The sequence below is a fragment of the Vidua chalybeata genome, chromosome 7, assembly GCF_026979565.1.
Source record: "Vidua chalybeata isolate OUT-0048 chromosome 7, bVidCha1 merged haplotype, whole genome shotgun sequence".
Lineage (NCBI taxonomy): Eukaryota > Metazoa > Chordata > Aves > Passeriformes > Viduidae > Vidua > Vidua chalybeata.
This window is the reverse complement of record NC_071536.1, coordinates 8,961,296-8,980,954: the sequence shown is the minus strand read 5'-3', so window position 1 is coordinate 8,980,954 and position 19,659 is coordinate 8,961,296. Positions and strand designations below refer to the sequence as shown.

The 19,659-nt window shown below is 39.6% G+C and overlaps 1 protein-coding gene across 3 annotated transcripts in view; it reads right to left on the bottom strand.

The window, feature by feature from the left end:
* MYO1B (myosin IB) overlaps window positions 1-19,659 on the bottom strand; it is a 107,368-nt gene that overhangs the window by 24,105 nt on the left and 63,604 nt on the right. For all 3 annotated transcript variants that reach the window (XM_053947896.1, XM_053947897.1, XM_053947898.1), the window contains exons 8-16: window positions 18,044-18,142; window positions 17,581-17,684; window positions 16,543-16,690; window positions 15,761-15,879; window positions 14,936-15,022; window positions 14,550-14,615; window positions 4,169-4,273; window positions 2,627-2,689; window positions 1,659-1,859 (exon numbers count right to left, since the gene is read on the bottom strand). In XM_053947896.1, the coding sequence (XP_053803871.1) occupies window positions 1,659-1,859; window positions 2,627-2,689; window positions 4,169-4,273; window positions 14,550-14,615; window positions 14,936-15,022; window positions 15,761-15,879; window positions 16,543-16,690; window positions 17,581-17,684; window positions 18,044-18,142 (992 nt within the window). The remainder of the gene's footprint in view (window positions 1-1,658; window positions 1,860-2,626; window positions 2,690-4,168; window positions 4,274-14,549; window positions 14,616-14,935; window positions 15,023-15,760; window positions 15,880-16,542; window positions 16,691-17,580; window positions 17,685-18,043; window positions 18,143-19,659) is intronic.

Below are 19,659 nucleotides of genomic sequence, written 5' to 3'. Positions count from 1 at the left end.
GCCAGAGGAACTTCATGCAGACCTCATATTACTACTGGCATCTCTAATTTTTGAGGGTAGGAAACATATTTGATTAATTGAGACAAGTCATCTGGCTGGTAATACAGATTCTTCTTCACACCCATGATTTCTCAGTTCTGCATGGGTATGTACTAAGTACACAGAACTCTGAATGAAAATAGTACTGACACGTATTTTACACAACAGCAAGTTACTGGGAACTCAGTAGGCAGCATTTTACTTTGGAGAACATGTTTCTGGTTCTGACAGGTGCAGTAAATACCACTACTGAAAAAAAAAAAAAAACAAAAAATGTTCACATGAAATTACTTATATTTCTTAAAAGGAGGGTCAAACTTTTGTTGACCAGTGACAAGATCAAAATGTTCTCAGCTGAGGATGGAAAAACAACATTCCTCCCAAAATAGGAGGAATTCACTCTGCTGGGTAAGTGAATGCCTGTAACAATCAAAGACCCTCGCTGCCTGCTAAGACACAATCTGTGCACAGTCCTTCTCACAGTACTGGGGTATTTTCAATTCACTTTGATTTTTGACAACCAAAGAAATACCTAGGTATTAACCCCTGATAGATTATATGCAGTTACAAACTCTTCTTGGCAACTAATGTGAATGAAAAAGTCTGAGATTTCCAGGACTATTTTGAATGAAAAAATTGAGCCATTGAAAATTTTAAGACTGAGAAAATTTCAAAAAGCATTAAGCAGTCCAAAGGAAATTAAATACTTTCCACATATTCTTTACTGTGTGACATTATCACTTCAGCAGATTCAGACAAGAGGTATAATTTCAACCCTACATTTACTTTCAATTTTTAAAAAATAGATTGTCTTCAGTCTACAAATTTAATTATTTTGATTTTCATTAATAAAAAGTCATTGTGGATTACACACTGAAAGCTGTCAGACTTGTATTTATTCATACTGCATATGTTGAAAAATGCAAATACAAACAAATGTAAAATGCAAATGTTTGCAAGCCCTCTGTATAGCTTTCTCTTCCATCTGTTTAAACACAGAGTATCAAACTCAGTTCCTTCAAATGTACAAAAACTGCATTTTCTCAACAATGTGACTAAGAACTGCAGCTAGCTCAGTGACAAAGAGCACGTTTTCCAAAATATGTTGCCAACTAAAGCACATGAATTTTTGTCATTGTGAGCAATGATTTATTTCCAGAGACCTAATGCAGCACCAAAGCACATGGGGCACCTTTCTCCTTTGATTTCAGCCACAGCAGCAGGAGTCTCTACAAGGGCATGTAGTGACAGGACAAGGGGTAGGGGCTTCACACTGACAGAGGGCAGGTTTAGGTTAGCTAGCAGGAAGAAATGCAGCCCTGTGAGGGTGCTGAGGCTCTGGCACAGGCTGCCCACAGAAGATGTGGCTGCCCCATCCCTGAAAGTGTTCAAGGCCAGTCTGGACAGAGCTCTAGTGAAAGGTGTCCCTGCCCATAGCAAGGTTTGGAGCTAGGTGATATTTAAGATCCCTTTCAACCAAAACCATTCCAAGCTCTCTTAAAGCCTTCCAGCTCAAATCACAGACTCTAGGTTTAAGGCAGACAATATTAAGACAAGTCTGGATTTTTCCATCAGCTACACCAGCCCCCCAGAGACCACGTGCTCCCTTCAGCAGGTACCTTGCCAGCATAATGCTGAATCCTGAAGCAGCTGTGAGGCAGGGAGGTGTCATTGAGGAACCGGGAGCACTTGCTCATCCTGCTCTCAAAATGCTGGTGAGTGGCACAGACCTGGTTCAGTTTTTCTAAAAAGGTGTCATCGGTAACAGTTCCTGGTCTCAGGCATTCTTCATCCAGCATGGCCAGGATTCCAGTTTGGTTCTGAAGTTGCAAAACAAGAGCTTTAGTACTTGTTTCCATCACAGCACAAAAAGGAGATAATTCACCTTGTCAACTTCTGCTACCCAGGAAAACATTCTTCGAGCCATCTCAGAGTTTGGCTCTTTTTACCTCATGACCATTGCCAACTGATTTTTAGCACTTGTATTTTTAAAAGACTTTCTATGAGATCTGAATCCCGAAATTCATGTTGAAACTTTGTGTCATTTACTTAACTAGCAACTCCAACTCAACTGAAAGTATACAGTTTATGGTAAAACCACCATGTATTTTATGTTAAAGGTTAAAAACTGATCTTTTCTGATTGTTAAGGAATTTTATCTTTCTTGCTTTGGAAGTCTTCTCAGTATATACAAGTACTTTGAGTACCTCAAACACTCAGTAACATGTAATTGAGTTTTCTAGTTTCCATATGAAAAGAAATGCTAATTACAATGCAATATGTGATATCTGCTACTGAAAACAGCCCTAAATCTAAACATTTAAGAGCAGTTTGATTTGGGTTTTTTTTTTGTTTTGTTTTTGGTTTTTTTTTGTGTAGGTACTGCTGAATATTTCTACAAAAGTAATATAGCTTATATAAAAACCCTTTTTTAGTAAAATAAACTTCTACTACACAAAGTAAGATGAATAATACAACAAATGGCATGTTTCACAAAATTTAGTGCATGAGGATGCATACAGATGTTACAGCCAAATTAAATCCATGCATTAAAAATTTTCCAAAGAGGTTCTTGAATACAACTTACATTTTCTATTAGGTCACAAATGACAGCATTGTTGAAGTATTCAATATGAGTCCATTCAATCCCCTATAAGAAAATATAAATAAATGTATGAACAGGAAAACAACAGAGGGAGCTTTTCCTCTAAGCAATTAAAATTATATTCCTGTTAACCATGGTACTGCATTCAAACTTAATTCCTCATGCTTACCAACAATTCATTTATTAAGGAAAAAATAATGCAATCATCTACTACTAACAATATTTGTGCAAAATGAGTGTCCTTGAGTGGCTGCCAAAGTCACTCTCCATTCCTTTCCCCCACCCATGTCAGCTTCCCATGCACTCCCTGGCGCCAGGCCAGGCTCCTCCCGTGCTGCCCACGCTCCCACTGGCCAGAAGGAAATCAGCCCATGTCCCTGCAAGCTCCTGAGATCAAAATTTCTAAGTTCTTCGTTGTTGGATTTTTTTTTTTTTTTAATGGGAGGAAGAAAGAAGGCTAAATTTAGATAAGACCATTTGAAAAATCCAGAGTATGATAGCTGTTCAGATGTTCTTAGTATCTCAATTCTTTTTCGAATATCAGTGATAAAATTTCCAGGATGAGATGCCAATGCATCATGAGGTAGCACTAGTAGTGCAAAGGACTGAAAGAAGGAAAATATTAATTTCATTCTTAATTTGCACTCTGTGGTACTTCTTACAGTTTACTTTTCTCAGAACATTTGAAATATCATTCAAGAACCAAACTGCAGTAATGATGGTTCACCACTGAATGCAAAATTTAAAAGAAATGCCGAAATTTCATGTTATCGTCAGGATTGTAAGGCAGGAACTTTATGTAATTTTTAAAAATGTTTATACAGCAAAATGGTATTATCCAGTTTGAGTATAGACAGTGTGTGCCAGTTTTTACAGCTGGGAGCTGGTATTTTGTCCGAGCTCTGTGTATAATGTGGAGCACTGCTAAAACCTATTAAAACTTTAGCTTGATGTTCACTCACAGAATAACTTCAAATACCTTCAAATACCAGAGGCTGAGCTCCACAGGACATCTTACATTTATCCATTAAGCTCACATGGTTCCCTTCAATACATGCCTGAAAGGACACTAGAACCAAACTCTATTTGCAGTTTCTTTCATGTTGCATGCCATTATTTTAGCTACCCAACTGAAGGACTGGCTGTGGCTGGTTTTGGATGCATCCCAGACATTGCTGTATAATCCAAAACACAGGCTGCAGGGTAATGGTACGAATGCCAGAAAGTGATATTAGTGCTCTAATGAATCAATTAGCCCTTGCTCAGAACTGCCAGTCATGGTTGCCAATGAATGAATCAGAGCTGGGTCTGGTTTTACCTGGAGAACTCATAATGTGAAAGAAATGCCAAACCAACATTTTTTGCTTAATGTGACTACCACACAGCCCCACACAAACATGCTCCATGTCAGCCCTGTGGTCAGAAAGTACCTCTGTTGCCTGAAAAATGGTTCCAGCCTGCCTGCCTATGTGTCTTTACAGGGACAATGGGAGGAGGGTAAGGAAAGATCCATTCAGGTATTACCTCTCGGATGTATTCCTCCTGCTCTTCTTTGAGGGTAAGTTCAATGAAGATCTGCTGCAACTTCTCATTACAGTAGTTGATAATGAATTGCTCAAAGCTGTTGTCCTGTCAGATGAAACATGTTTGAGTTTGCTTGGTGTAAACAGCCTGGAACCCAGCTGGAGTGAGTTACTGCAGCAGCTGCAGGTCAACAAGCCGCTGTATTAACTACTCCCTCCAGTTTTGTGAGGTGATGGTTGCAGTAATATTTGATTGAGATCACGATTAGTTCAGAAATTTTAGACCAAATCCTTCCCTGAGGCTTTGTCTGTTGGGAGGGACAAAAACCTTTGTAGGTTTATTCATGATGCCTCCACACTGATTCCCTTTAACAAGTCATAAGGACACCTGTGGTGTCAGGGAATAAACAACCAAAGTTTTGACTGTATTAATCTGTCCCCATATGTAAAATGTAGACTCCTGCAGGGTCTGATAAATAAAATCATGACAGTAGCATTAGCTCTTTTCCACTCAGCAGCCAATAAAGCATCCTATTTCCCTACAGAACAAGGCTCAAGCTGCTATTCCAGTTGCAGCTGAGCCTGGGTTAAGAGATTATTGGCTCCAGAGGTCAACCCACCTCCTCCCTGCCAACAAACTGCCCCTTGAAATGGTGGGAAACAAAAGAGCTTCATTGACTAAAATTCCTCTAGCAGGCTAATTCATCTAAAAGTGGGTTAGGGAGCAAGCAGATGTGTGACCCTTTGCAGAAGGGACCAGGGAGTGGAGCAGACCCCAGCAGGAGGGGTGGGCACAGGAAGGAGTCAGTGTCACAGGCTGTGACATGACACTCTGCCTTTTCAAACTCCCAAATAATCTGCTATACAATACCTGTGAAGCTTAAATTATGCTGATAGAATTTTTATAACTGAAGGCAAGTGCAATCGTTTGCATGTTTGAATTAAGGATCTGGTTGCTAAATAAGATTAAGAACACACAAGCAGATTAGAAAATATTGAGGTAGCACAGATTACTTTTATCATTTTAGTTTTAAATGAAGCAAAATCATAGCTGATCACCAAAATTCTTCAGCCACAAATTCTTCAGCTGCCCCTCTCACCAACTGCAATTATCACTCAGAGATTGCAAAACTTGCATAGCTCTAGATGAGAGAGTTAAAAGTTGGCATGCAGCAAAATCAGCACTGCAAACAAGCCATACTTACTGCATTCTGTTGAAAAAGAAATTACATAAACTGCAGTCAGTACTTATTCTACTTCCATAACAATACAGAATACACCTATTAGCATTTACTTAGAATACCAAGTAGATCAATCTTTGTATCACTGAAAAGGCAAAGTACTACATAAATGTTATGTATTACATCTTTGTAGGTGAGTCTATCTTTAGGCACTGTCTAAATATTACCAAATAAACCAAGAGGATGAGACACATCAGAGCCTAACACAGAACAGCATTCTTGCATTGCCCTGTCTCTAAATCACCAGGTAATGTTTGCCTCTAAAAGCCATATTTATAACCTTGGGCAGACAAATCTCTGCAACAGAAGAGGAGAGTGTGGAAGGAAATAGAGAATACTGCAGAAAGAATGAGTATAAGTTTACTTGACACATTCAGATAAGGCCATCACTTCAGATATGTTGAGTCTGAAGTAAAAGGACCCCAACTGCCACATCACCCAGACAAAGAGAAAGGGTAAAACACACTCTGCATCCTCCTGCCAGCACATGCCACCCAACTCAGAGAGACTGCTTCTCCAAAAGACCAGGTTATTCTGATTAAAAGGGCTGCAGGACTATTCACTCACAAATTATACAGGCTTTGTCATCAACAGAGGATGGAAACTGAACAGAAAATCCAGCTAAACCATCTAACTGAAAGGTCATTAACAATACATTAAAGTAATTGCTAGATGTTTTCCTGATTTGCTGTGTATCTGTGATATTTATGGCTTGCCAAAAAAAAAAAAAAAAAGAAGGCAAACCAAAATCAACAGAGTTCTCCACAAATCGCTCACTTTGAGCTATGAAATTCTATTTGATATTGCCAAGCCACTGAAAATTGCTATTCCAGGAAAAAAAAGTTATTGAAGAGCAGCAGCAATGTTGTTCTTTACGAATAATACAGAGCAAAAGGCTAAAACAGTTAATTATGGCAAAGAAAATAGGGAAAAATGTTTGAAATTACAGAAATTCTCAAAATACTTAACTCTGAGCAGACCAAAAGACATTTGGTAAATGAAATACACTTCAGAAAAGGTTTTAAAAAAACCACGCCCAAAAAAAAAAAACCAATTTGAGTGTTTATCTCTAAGCAATTCTAAGGAAGGCAACAGAGGTTGTGTATTTATTCCCCCTTAATGAAAACCTCTGATTTTAATTATGTGAGGGCTCCACAAAGCATATACAAACATTCAGAGATTAGTTGTCCCCCCCAATATTTTAATGAAGGTCTTATAGAAATACAACAGAATTAGAAGGGATCCTGAAGGACTTTTGACTTTTTTTGGGTTTTTTTAGAAGGCAATAGAAAATAACCCACATCAGTGATAGCACATCTCTAACCCCACTCAGGAGACAGGGACTGGAGGGACCCAGCCATCAGAGACTATTTGCTCCTTATGCTGGCCACTGGTATTAAGTGACAGAAAGGGGTTTGACCAACACAAAAGCAGTGCTGTCAGACCCAAAATTTGAGGAAGAGCTATGAAATAGTCTTAGGAAATTTTAAAGGGGGGGGAAAAAAAAAATAAGACCATATCTTCTCAAGGTGTCAGCTTCTCTTCCAGGCTGTAATTCTGGTACTTTTAATGTCAAGGGCATGACTTCAATCCCTGCATTTTAATAGCAGCTTTCTAACTATGCCTTTGAAAGCACTGTGGAATACAAAATAAAACCTTCAGGGAATGTAAAACCACACAGTCTCTCAAATTAAATAAAGGTGCTGGGAAAACAGAATGTCACCTGAGATAGGCTTAAAGTCATGTTGAATTTATAGATACAGCTCAACCAACCACCCTCAGCTTATCCTCTGAATCTTTTATCAGATGCAACACTAAATTTAGAGGACTAGAAAAATTCACTGAGAAAAATCAAAGCCTACTTCACCAAGGTTCTCACTTGACAAATAATGGTGTCTTACTCATACAGCTTCATTCTTTATCAACCTTCATGGTTGCTATTTAATGGATAGCAAGTTTTGAACTCTAAAAAAATTCTTATCTATGCAAAAATAAAGTGATTATATAAACTAGCTATAAAGTTCTATCTGTGAGCCACAGTTATTACATATAGATGCTTGAAGGTCCTACAGATAATATTATTTCGTCCTTAATATTTTACCTAACTTCTTCAAAAGATTCCACTTGTGTATTGTGGAATCATCTGAAAAAAACCATATATGGTTTGCTGCTCACTTTATATGTTTTTATATCAGTAAAACACTAGTGTGAAACAGATAAAAAATATTTCTGTCAAAAAAAAAAAAAAGGCTAAAAATATCTTACTGGTCTCAGGCAGAAAGATTTCCATTAGATTTATGAACAGAAACTATCTAAACCAGGGCATTTTCCTATCAACATTAGATACTTTCTAACCTTCTCTCCCCACACAGAATTCAAATTCATTTTGAGTACCCAGTTTCCAACAATTTCCAAAGATGATAAGGCAACTAATATACCTGCTTAAAACTGAAAACTGCGTACCTTTCCATTAGGCAGGAATAAATTCTTAACGTCTCACCTGCCTAAAAGTCTAAGTGTTGTGTTTTTTGTGCCCTCCCCACTGTTTTCCCCAAATTAAGCAGATGATGTGGATCCCAACCTACAGACTCAGGTACATCACACCTCAGTGTCACACCTTTGTTGGTGTTTCTCAAGGTCTCCTCTTCGTCCTTAATCTTTCATCACACCAATATTGTTCAGAGGCAATTCAAAAATCTACACGTTGCTCATTCTGCAACCACACTGACAAAAAGGTGTCCAGCAACATTTTTTTCAAATACATTATGTAAACACATACAGCTAAAATAATACACGAGATGTATTTAAAGGAAAAACATCTTTTAAAAGAAAACCCTAAACATTTCAAGTCATGAGACTGTTGAAATCAACAGGACTGATGTCATTAAAATGAACTTTCACATCAGTGTGAGAAGGGAAAAAGATACAGAGACTGATACTTCTGCTCTATCACAAATAGCCCCAGAAAACAAGTTGTTTTTTTTTTTTTTTTTAATATCAACACAGCTCCAAGCATCAGAAGTCTCTGACTGCCTCCTAATGTAAGCAGGTGACCCCAAGTAGTTTCATCAGGCCCCTAGAGAAAAAGCCAGATGGCAAAAGTAATGATGATAAAAGACCAACATACTCACTTCTCTGAGATGAATGGTGGAATGAAGAGTGAAACCAACCAGCAAATTCAATTTATATGCTACTGTGGTGTCTGGGGATAGGGGGTTTTATGTATGACCACACAAGCATACGAGTTTATGAGATGAAACTAAGGAATATAAATGCTAGGAAGTTAAAATCAGCAAAATGGGCAAATTGCATTTAAAGAAAATGAAAAAAGATACTATTTTAATCTCAGAAAGCAATGACCCAGTTATAACATGACTCGGTTGTAACAATTTTTCAATTTTTTTTGCAAATTTAGTAAAGGCATGTTTTCAATATTTATCCCTTTATTTTCTTTTTACATATACAAACATTTCAGCAATCAAGCTTATTTCTTGTAAACTAGACTGCACTGGACTTTTGTGTAAATATCTGTATGTGCAAAGAACCAGAGAGGCACATCTTTTAATTATAAATATTCCACTATACACAATCAAGCCATGTTTCAGTGTACCTCATGGAAGCAAGAAAGATCTGTGCAAAGCCTGGGGGATTATCCATTTACCATATTTGTGTAGCTCGACCAACTTCAGCTCTTTTTGTGTGTCAGGCAGAGAACCAGGCACTCTGAAATCCATCTTGCTCCCAGCTGTGCTGTCCAGGCACACAGGTCTGAACCAAATTTGGACTTAAAAAGGTGAGAATCTGCAGTGAATCCAGTGCAGGTTTGATTCATGGGAAAACCCAGGTACCATCACTTCAACAAACTCAACCTGATAAATTACAGTCCCGGAAGAACAGGAATTACAACCAGGCAAGAACCTACTGCATTATCAGAACCACTCCTCTGCTAGGACAGAAATAGCTGCTGTAGGGCAAAACATTATTCTCACAACCTGAAGCTGAACATTTGTGTATTTTCACTCCAGCATTTCAAGTATTTCCTCTGCTGCAAACAGCCAGCCAATGGGATTTACTTCATAAAATTGCATGTTGCAAAATAAACCTCTCTAAATACTTACGTTATAATACAATTAATTAAATGGTGGTTAGCTTCCTGGGATGCATCTCTGCTTTGAGCATCCCATCACTTAAGGAAATTATGGCTTTGACAGTATTTTAAAAACTCCCTGGCACTTAGAAGTCCAACCAAGGGTTCCTCTCTCTCACATAACACTTGCTAACAGAGGTAGTTGATCAATTATGGATTAAAAATTCAGTTCTCCTCTTTCCCACTAGACTGGGGTTTGCCAGAAGAAGCAGAGGGACTGGGTACACATATTTTGGCACTTCTGCTTGCCAGTATATAATAAACTTCTGGGCACCAGCAAAGGGTTGAACAATTTCAAAAAGGAAATCTGTTGCAAGCTAGACAGCCTAGAAAAAGCAGCTGGAAATCATGGTCTGGAGATTAGGGCAAACAAACAAAACAGATATCCATGGATGAGTTAAAGCCAAAGTCAAGCCATGAAGAAAGGGTTCCAAGATTCTTTAAAAAAAAAAAAGATCCTGATAAGTCAATTTCCTCCTTAGAATTTTTTTTGTCTAATATGTCATCCTGCTAGCAAATAACTAGACCCTTCTCCTGTAAAATAATCCTTCGGGGAGTGGGGGGAAGACCCTGATCCAGGAGCAATCTCTCAGAGCTCAGGATGCTCTGGAACTGTAACATCCTTCATGTAATCAACAGGATAGAGAGGCAAAGCAAGCAGGCAGCAACTGGACCAAGCTGTTGTACAGGTTTATGGTGAAGCTGGAAATAGCTCCCCTATTTTTTCATGCCTTAAACACCTCAGAAAGACATTTTCAATGATTACCGCTCCTTATTTGGTTACCTCCCTCTAAAAAGAGACAATTAACACAATTATGATCTTGTTAATATGAAGAAACATTTCTAACATATTCCCTCAGTAGAGATCCTGTCATTTTATCATGGTCCAGATAACAGCTTACACAGTACATGCAGCAGGACCAGGCTTCTTTCTGTTACTTTAAGGGACTTCTATGCCCAAGAAACAAGTTAATTGCCTCAAATAAAAAGAAGTGCTATCAAAATGCATTGCAGTCTGTGAGAAATAGACCTGGTTTTACTGCTGGGTGGCTTGTTTAGCTGGTTTGCCTGTGATATTTTTATTTACTGGTGGGTTTTTGCCATGTGTTTGCATGTCCTTGTCTACCTGGAGCAAAAGGAGCTGGTCAGATGCTGTCCCCAAAGACAAGGCAGTCACATCACCTCTGGTCAACCAAATGGAACCAGCCTCACTCTGCAACTCTATCACCAGTGCATCCCAATTTCTTGTCAGGCTAAAATACGTGGAACAAACTGTTCCACTAAGGGACTGAGTAGAAGGAACTCACACTCAAACTGTCTTCTCAAGGCCTGGCAAATTTCAACAATAAGCCTTGTTTGGCAGCGTTACCTTCCATAAAACTGCACTCCAGATCATTAACTTCATCATATGCACCAGCTGCAGAGCGGCGCCTGAATATTCACAATAAAGCCTTTAAGCCAAGCAGCAAGACAGACATTTGTGCCTCTGAAGGGCTGGGCAGGATGAAATACTCACATTCGCTCCATGACACTCATTTTTACTACTTCTTGTCTCCACAGGAAATGTACACAACAGGAAACTCAACACCCAAAGCAAATGGAGAGAGCCTTCTGCTCATCTCTGCTGAGCCCTGCCAGGCCCCCATCATCTGCCTCCCACAGCCTGCACTTCTCCATCACAAACCCCACCCCAGCATTCTGCAGAGACCCAGAAACTGCTGTCTGCCCAAAAACACACAATCAAACGTGGAATAAAATGGGAACAGCCCCAAACCTACCCCAGGAAGCCTGGAATCGAGCTGATTCTAGAACTCCTGGTGCCACCAGCCATCATGCCTAGCCCATCTCAAATGTCAGTCTAGACTGTGCACTGACTACGCAGGCAGCCGCCCAGAAAAGTGCACAAACACACTTGGAGCAATCGGTGTCAGCCTTCAGGCCACTGCCCAAGCTCCAGCAGCACAGTTACACAACCAGCCCAGCCCTCCAGCCTGCATTTCCACCCTAACCCTAGTCCCTAAATCCTTGCCCACAGACAATTCACACAGAGCCACCCAAAATTTCAGCGTTTCGCTTCGCAAACATTGAGTCCCAGCATTTGGCTTACCACAAAAGGCATGGCAGGATTCAAAAATAAACACAGCTTTACAGCACCTATTTTGTGGATTGCCTAGCCAAGCTTGCTGCTGACATCTGCCAAACCCACAGAGGCTGAGGATTATTGATAGATTTAAATTCCCTAAGCTGAATTTTTAGACAGCCAAGTCCTTATATCGACTTTCTTGGATGGCTTTTGTGTTTGTCTGAAAAACTGGGTTTGTATTTGATAAATACACAAACAAAACCCAAACCCCAAAGAGAATATGCCAGCAGTATCAATACTCAAAGTATCTTTTCTCTGTTAATTTCCAAGAAACCACAAGTTAAATTAACTTCAGCTTAAATTACAGAAAATTGCAAAAACCACAGTGAACACTAAAATCATTATTTCAAAAATAGATGAAAAAAAATCTCATTTAAAAGCTGAAATTTGCATATAATAGAACAAGACTGCTATTGTCATCAAGGTGAAGTGTAGGACCTTTCAGAATGGTAAATCTGGATTTCTTTATTCACTCTTCTTACACAAGGAGCTAAAGGATGATCCAAAGAATCATCCTGAACAGAAAAAAGGCCTGAGAAATATTGTGCCCTGCCCATTAGGAAACAAAACAAAAACATCAAAAACAAAGGAAAAAAATTAAAACTTAAAAATCACCCTTCAGTAAACACATGCCTTGCTGCTTATTCCAGTTGTACTGAGCTTCCTGTGTAAATATTTTGCATGTATATAAAACACTCCTGCTACACCTCCTGTGGGTTTTGATACGTTCTGTCTCCAAAGTACAAGGCCACTTCAGGTCAAAGAGCAGTAACAATAAACTTACCTGATTCCTGAGTAGAAACATGATTAATGTAGGCCTTTCTACCCTCAGCACATCAAACAGCTTGCACATGTAAAAGGCACACATTTCGAGATGAAGCCTTTCATGAAGTGCAGTTTTGCCAATAAACATTCTTTGGAGAGCTGACATTACTTCTAAGTTTCAGGAACAGATGTGAAAATCAAAATATGACTTAAGATTTAGGTTCAAGAGGGAACTGCACATTTTTAGTCATAGGTTTTAACTGTTTTTTTTAATTAGATGGATATGTTACTGTCATTAGCTACACCTCAGCTAATATTCTGAATGTTTGGCTATAGTGTTTACAAATGCGCCACACAGCAAAACACTCCAAATTCCACTGTATTTGTTATGCTATAAATCTTAAGGTGTCATTAAATTTTCCTTGACTTATGTGGCTGCATAGTGTCAAAATTTTATTTATTGATTAGTTGCTTTAATATAATTACATTTAAACAATAATTCAGTTATTTTTGTGATGCTGAACCAGGCTGCTTGGCTCCTCTTCTCACCATAGGTCTCAACTCATTAGAGAGAGTCACACCTTGTGTGAATGTACTGATGAATTTGGTCCTCAAGTCACAAAGCAAAACCTTCCCCAGCTTTTCCAGGAAAACCAACACCTGGCATTTAAAGGAGTGAACAATAACTACCCCCATTATTTTAAAGCTTTTGAGTTTGCAGCTTTTGAGAAAGCTACACTGTAATCCAGCATGACAGCTAAGTGAAAAGAGCCCTGTTTTTTTTCATTTTTCTCCTGCACTCAGCCACTTACTTATGACCTTCTAAGATGCTGAATGTAGAAAAGATGAAAATTACACGTGAGAAACAGCCTTGTCTCTGGAACACCATCCCACAAACACAATCCTTCAGCTGGCTCATGTGCTGGTGCACACTTCTGTCTCCCACCTCCCTGTGCAGGTCCAACCTCACCACACACAGGGGAGCTAGAAAAAACAAGTCCTGCCTGAGGATGTCAGCAGCACCATTCCAGTGCCAGCTTCCTAAAAGCTACTCAAGGACCAGCTCCCAAGAGATCTGGCACCAAGATCCCCGTGCAGACACCTGACCTCCAGCACGATATTTTCACAAATATGCTCTTGTGTCTAATGCAAACAACACAGCCTCGCTCAGCAAGACCTCGAGGCAACTCTCAGCTTCCCTTTTCCTCTTCAGAGGTACTCTGATTTGCACATAGTTGGATGTTTTGCTTCTGAAATGAAACTTACACCACCTTCACGTGAACAATTGCTCTTTTCTGGATCATTCCCATTTTCCACACAGCTTAAACATCCTCCCCAGATTTCTAAGAGGGATGTAGAGAAGTGGGTCAGGATTTTTCTACTGATTTTTTTTCTCCTCAGATGAGTTTCTAAGTTTAAGCACATACAGATTCCATCCAAGATCTAGAAATCTCTTAACAAAAACTGTCAGAACAAGATTTACGGAAAATGCCCTGTCCCTGGTGCTCTCTAACCCAATTGAAAACTCCTCATTGATTGTTTTGTTTGAAAATACCAAGAGTCTAAAAATACTATTGTAAACAAACAGCTGTGAGCCACAGATCTCTAGCTAGGAATAGGTACAGAGTATTTACTTAAGTGAATTGAGATGAAATGCAATGTAAGTCCTTGTTTAATTTTGACAGGGAAAAAATGTATAGTTTTTGTTGGATGGTTGTTTCTTTTTTTCCCCTCTCAGGATACACAGCTTGTTCAAAGACATCCACAAAATGCCTCAGGGCAGAAGTGACAGTGCTAGAGTTTCTCCTATGCTCAGAATGTATGCCACAACAAAATATATTTAGTTTATCCATCATAAATATTAATTGATCTGTGGTGTAAAAACACAAGTACAACTTTCATAGTTTTTTGTTTCAATTGCCAGATATGTTAAGACATCTCCCTTTGGCTTACCCTTCTAGTGGTTTTTTTGTCAGGCATGACACACTTGAGTCAAATTACATATATTCCGATTATGAATTCATGAATTCTGTTAAGCTTTAATAACAGCTGTCTCACTAAATAGTTACCATTATAAAGGTCTTACCTCAAAAATTTCAAAGCCATAGATGTCCAGCACCCCCATTACCTTCTTTCTCACTTTTGTTTGTGCCTTAAAGAAAAATAAACACTGAGTCAGTCATCTGTATATTGCATACTTGGGACTCAAGAAAATGAATGTATCTCATAAGTAGGCTGTCAAATACTGTAAAACTAAAATGTTACATATGGTTTCCCAAAATACACTTAATGCGAATATTTTTACAAGCTTAAGAACCGAGCAGAGAGCAATTTGTCGAGCTGTGATAAGGTTATTTGTGTGTAACAGTGTACAGCCAGGAAAAATGAAATTGGCAAATACAGTTTTACTGTCCACTTTAATTTGAAGGATTTCTATTGATTTTTCTTTTTACAAGCACAAAGCAGCAATACCTTAATGCTCTCATTGATCCTGGTAACGAGCCAGGAGAACAGACGACTGTATAAATTCTTAGCCAGAGCATCACGGGCATAATAAGCCTAAAGAGAAGAAAGAAGAAACATGTTATAAGTGCTGGGCTAAACCAAACATTCTCCTGCTGATGAGGTGTCCTAAAGGTGCTATAAACTGAGTAAAACCAGCTCAGGGAGCACTGGCTCTGCCTAAGTGGGCACAGGAGCTCTGCCCTCCTGGCCACGGGCTGGCTGGAAGAGCAGCCACAACCAGGGCACTCCAGCTCCCTTCCTGCTCTTCCAGCTGCTCCCTGAAGACTCACATCCCCCATCCTAATCCTAGGCAAGGGGACTTGAGCAGCTGCAGCTGGAGAAGCCACATTCCTGCTGGCCTGGGCTGATGAGACACAGGTGGCAGCCACCCTGGCTCTGCAGCATTACGGGGAGATGAATTCACACTGGCAGCAAAGGTTTTCCAGCAGCCCCGGGGCCCACAGCTCACATGGAATTACAGCAGTTGCCCTAAATGAAAACAGTCTGCCACAACACTTGCAACATGTGCTTTGTGCAGGACTGCTTGTTTTTACATTCTCTGCAACATTTGCCTATCCCTCAGCTTTTGGAGGTAATTCACACACCAAACCAAAGCATCCAGTATCTGTTAACATTTAGAAACCACTGAGCAAAAATCACACCCTACGCTTCTGATTTATTCAGTGCAGCCTTTCAGTTGTAGTTTTTATTAGGGTAGTTATGATTTAATCATGCAGAATAAAATTGTCATTTAAAATGATTCTTGCCTTTTAAATCAGGACCTCTTTTTACCTGAGCCACATTTAGTGTTGTTGAAACTTTCTCCTGTTTGGCCTCAACCGTCCGGAAGCTGAAAGCTCTCTCCAACACAGACTGGTCTATACCTGTCAATTCGCAGATTTCCTTGAGTTCTAGCAAGAAAAAGCAAAGTGTAAATACAATCAATCCTTCCTTATTATTGCTTTTTCTTCCCCAAAACTACAAGCTTTTAAGAAGCGTGGTATTTTCCCAAAATGCTCTTCAACAGAAGTGTTCCCCCTTCACACTCTCTCCCCACCACCCTGCCAAGCAAAGTTTTAAAAATTTGTACAGCACAAGGAAACAGAGCTACTGGTTTTGAAAGCACTTCCTATCTACTAATTTTTGAGAAGAAACTTTCCCTCCATTTCTAGCAGACTACTTTTCATAATGAAAAACTTTCAGATGAAAATGAGCTTTCAAAATACATCAGCTGCAAAAATATCACCATATGAATCTGACACTAAAGGCAGAGATACTGCAAAAGAACAAAAATCATCCATTGCAGAAAAAGCAAGCAGCTACATAAAGGTACAGAAGCATTTAACATTTTAGAACAAAGTACTAATAGAGTGGGAAAAAAGGGGAAAATAATTTTTGGAATTTTAAACAGAATGATTGAAATTGCACAGAATGCAGCCCACAGTTGCCTGAGGGTGAGCTCTGGAAACAATCTAATTCATATGTAAGGATATTGTATGTCTGCAGAAATGACAAAATTAATAACAATTTCAGACAAATTAGTGGCTTTCTTCCCATCACTAATCTCATCTTACCATTTTTGTCTTTGATTTTACTTTCATCTAGGCCATTTGCACGAGATTCAGGCTTAAATTCGATATTTCCCAATTTCAGAACGGCTGCCACTACTTCAAAAACCGACTGTGTTTCATGATCCATAAACCCAACAATCTGCATTGCATTCTGGAAAGGGGACAAATAAAATTATGAGATAAAAGCATCTACATTTAAACAGATCATTCTTGAAAAATTCACCATTTATCTACATTAATCACAAAGGGTTTATGAACACTTCTGTTACTAAAAGTACCTATAATTCCTATGCTAAGATGATAAGTAACTTTTATAATACACAGGAGGTGTGAAAATGGAGCTGGCATTCAGTCCAGTCCACTTCTAGGACTCATTCAGAATTTGGGTTTCTGAAACACTGTACTTTTTTTAGCCACTTAATTTAGTTTGTAACCCAACCCAATTTTCCCCAGTCAAATGAACAGGTCCTCCTGTCTTGTCAGACCAGTCACTTTTAGAATCCATATCTGCATACACTGGGTAACAAGGTCCTGTATCTTGTCCCCGAGTACAACCAAGCAAAAACAGGACAGCAAATCATCTTGAGAATCAATCATCCCAGCCCTCTTTTTCTTTCAACTTGTCAGCATCACCTGGTCCCTGAGGCTCAGTCACTGCTGTCCTAAGCCACTACAAAATATAACTTTTCCCAGGATCTGACCAAGTCATCTGGGCTTTTTTTTTTCCCTTCTTTTGTTTTCTTTTTGGTTTGGGGGAGTTTTGTTGGGGTTTGGTTTTTTTTTTTTTGGTTTTTTTTTTTTTTTTTCTTCTTTGGGTTTTTTTTTGTCCTTTTTGTATTCCCATAAGAATACTCCAGAAACTTGATCCTATTTCCTAGTTGTATCTGTGTTACCCTGTGCAAACATGCTATATTCCAGCATGAAGAGTGCCAGCACTCAGGAAAGGTGGCCCTCCCAGCCCAGCCCTGCATGAACAGACAGACCATAAGAAAGAACCCTGCACTGGTGTTGAGTGCACAGCCAGCCCCTGCTCCTTCTTACCCTGACTGTTCTGAAGTTTGAAGCATCATCCACTCCATTCACTGTGGCAGAATCAAGGCCCAGGTAGTTGTATCTGCTGAAGTCCTTCTCCAGCTTGAGTTTGCCTAATAAATCAAATAAAAATATCATTAGTAATAGCATTCTTGTTAGTAGCAATTTTATCCCAGAATCAGCACTGTCAGGAATAGGTTGTTATTATTGGATTTTCTTCAAGGATCTTTTAATTATTAGCCTTCTGAATAAAAACAGGTTTTCAATTTTGTTTTTAATACATTGCTAAGCCAGTTCTGACTCAGGTATCTGGATAACATCAAAGCATATGTGGACTTCACATATTACCAATGATACCACCATTAATTTGAAAAATAAATATCACATTTCCCACAAAAGATGATGTGCACAGAATAGCACACTAAATATAAAGAAAACTCATATCTGAACAAAGCACAAGGGCAACACTTACAGAGAAATTCTTCTGATGCACCAGACAGGATCTGATAGAAAATGTGGAAGTTTCTTTCACCCCTTGGCTGCTTAACAACACGAGACTTCTCTAGCAGATCTAAACAAACAAACCAACAAAAATCTCACAGGTCAGGGATAGACTGCTGGAGCAAAACCCTTTAAAATGAATATAACCCTCCATCATTTTCTATTTCATTGCTTTACATCACCACACCAGAAGAGGGTCAGTATGAACCTTATCATAGTAATATCATCTCTAATATTTCTTTGAGCTAGGGGCAAGCCCAGTGTCCTGGTAAAGGCTGCAGTCTATGAGCTGCAAAGAGAATTCAGGTCAGGGAAGCAATATGCTCAAAAGATGATCACTGATTTACAGTACCACCACAAAATCAGGATTTGGTGAGGATGACTCTATGGGTGAAAGTTTGAAGAGGCAAAATGTTACCAGGCTGAGTGCATGAAAAATGGGTAAATGAAAAGGAGAGACCAAATAAAGAAAGCATTTAACCTGAATAATCATGCAGCACTTTGTGACCCTCAGATGTATCACACTGTGAAATAATTCCCAGTGGGGCTGACAGAAGCTCCATCCTGATATACTCAAAGTGAAATGGGAAAGCAGCACTTTGAGAAGCATCACTGCACTGATGGAGTAGCTTGACAGGAAGACTGCTCTCAGTGACAGACACATTTCTAAGCCTTGCCCACCAGGGCAGGAATCCAGGCAGGCAGCATAAGCAGACTGACTCCTAACACCTTGCAACCACTTCAGACTCAATATCATATTTACCACAGAGGTGACAATTCAAAGGTTGCTCAGCCTGCACTGCAGTGGAAGGCTGTGGTTCACAGCACCCCAGAAGAAGAAAGAGGACTGCAGTAAGGGAACATCTGGACAGGTATCTGCTGGTTTTGTACAAAATATGTTTTTTTCTTCTTTTCTCACTAGCACAACTACGTTTTTCCAGATAGCAGACACAATTCCCATGTGTTTCTCTTAAACTACATATATTCAGTGACATGGAGACAGAGACATTCAATGTCTCATTCCAAGCATACAGCAAAGGAGTTCCCCCTGCACCTACCATGACACACCCCCACATCTCCTGTGACTGAGGGCTATGTTCTCTCTGAGCCTGTGCAAGAAGAAAACCCCCAAAGGGAACTGTCACTCTTCAGAACATCCACAGTGAGATGAGATTTCACAAAGGCAGGACACAGGAAACACCAAGTCATTACGTGGGGCTGTTAAACCCTTCCCCTGGCTGGAATATCTTAGGTGTGTTCTACCACACCTTTTCTGAGACTCCCATTCCTGCTGAAACTCAGCCTGTTCAGTTTCAGCAATCTGAAGTTAGAGGGGGTGCTCAGGCCAGCAAGCTTTGTGCTGCAACCCCCTCGCCCCAGTCCCACCACAGAGGAGCAACTGGGGAGCCCCTGGCACATCAGGGCTCAGCCTGAGGGGGGTGGATCTGCCCCAGGGTTCCCTCCATGAACAGAGGAGTGCAATAGATGTATTTCTGTTTCTGGGGGCTACAGGCAGTGATGGTGCCTGTGCTGCCCACTGCAATTACCTAATTACCTCCCTTCTCATGGAATGGGAAATAAAGACCC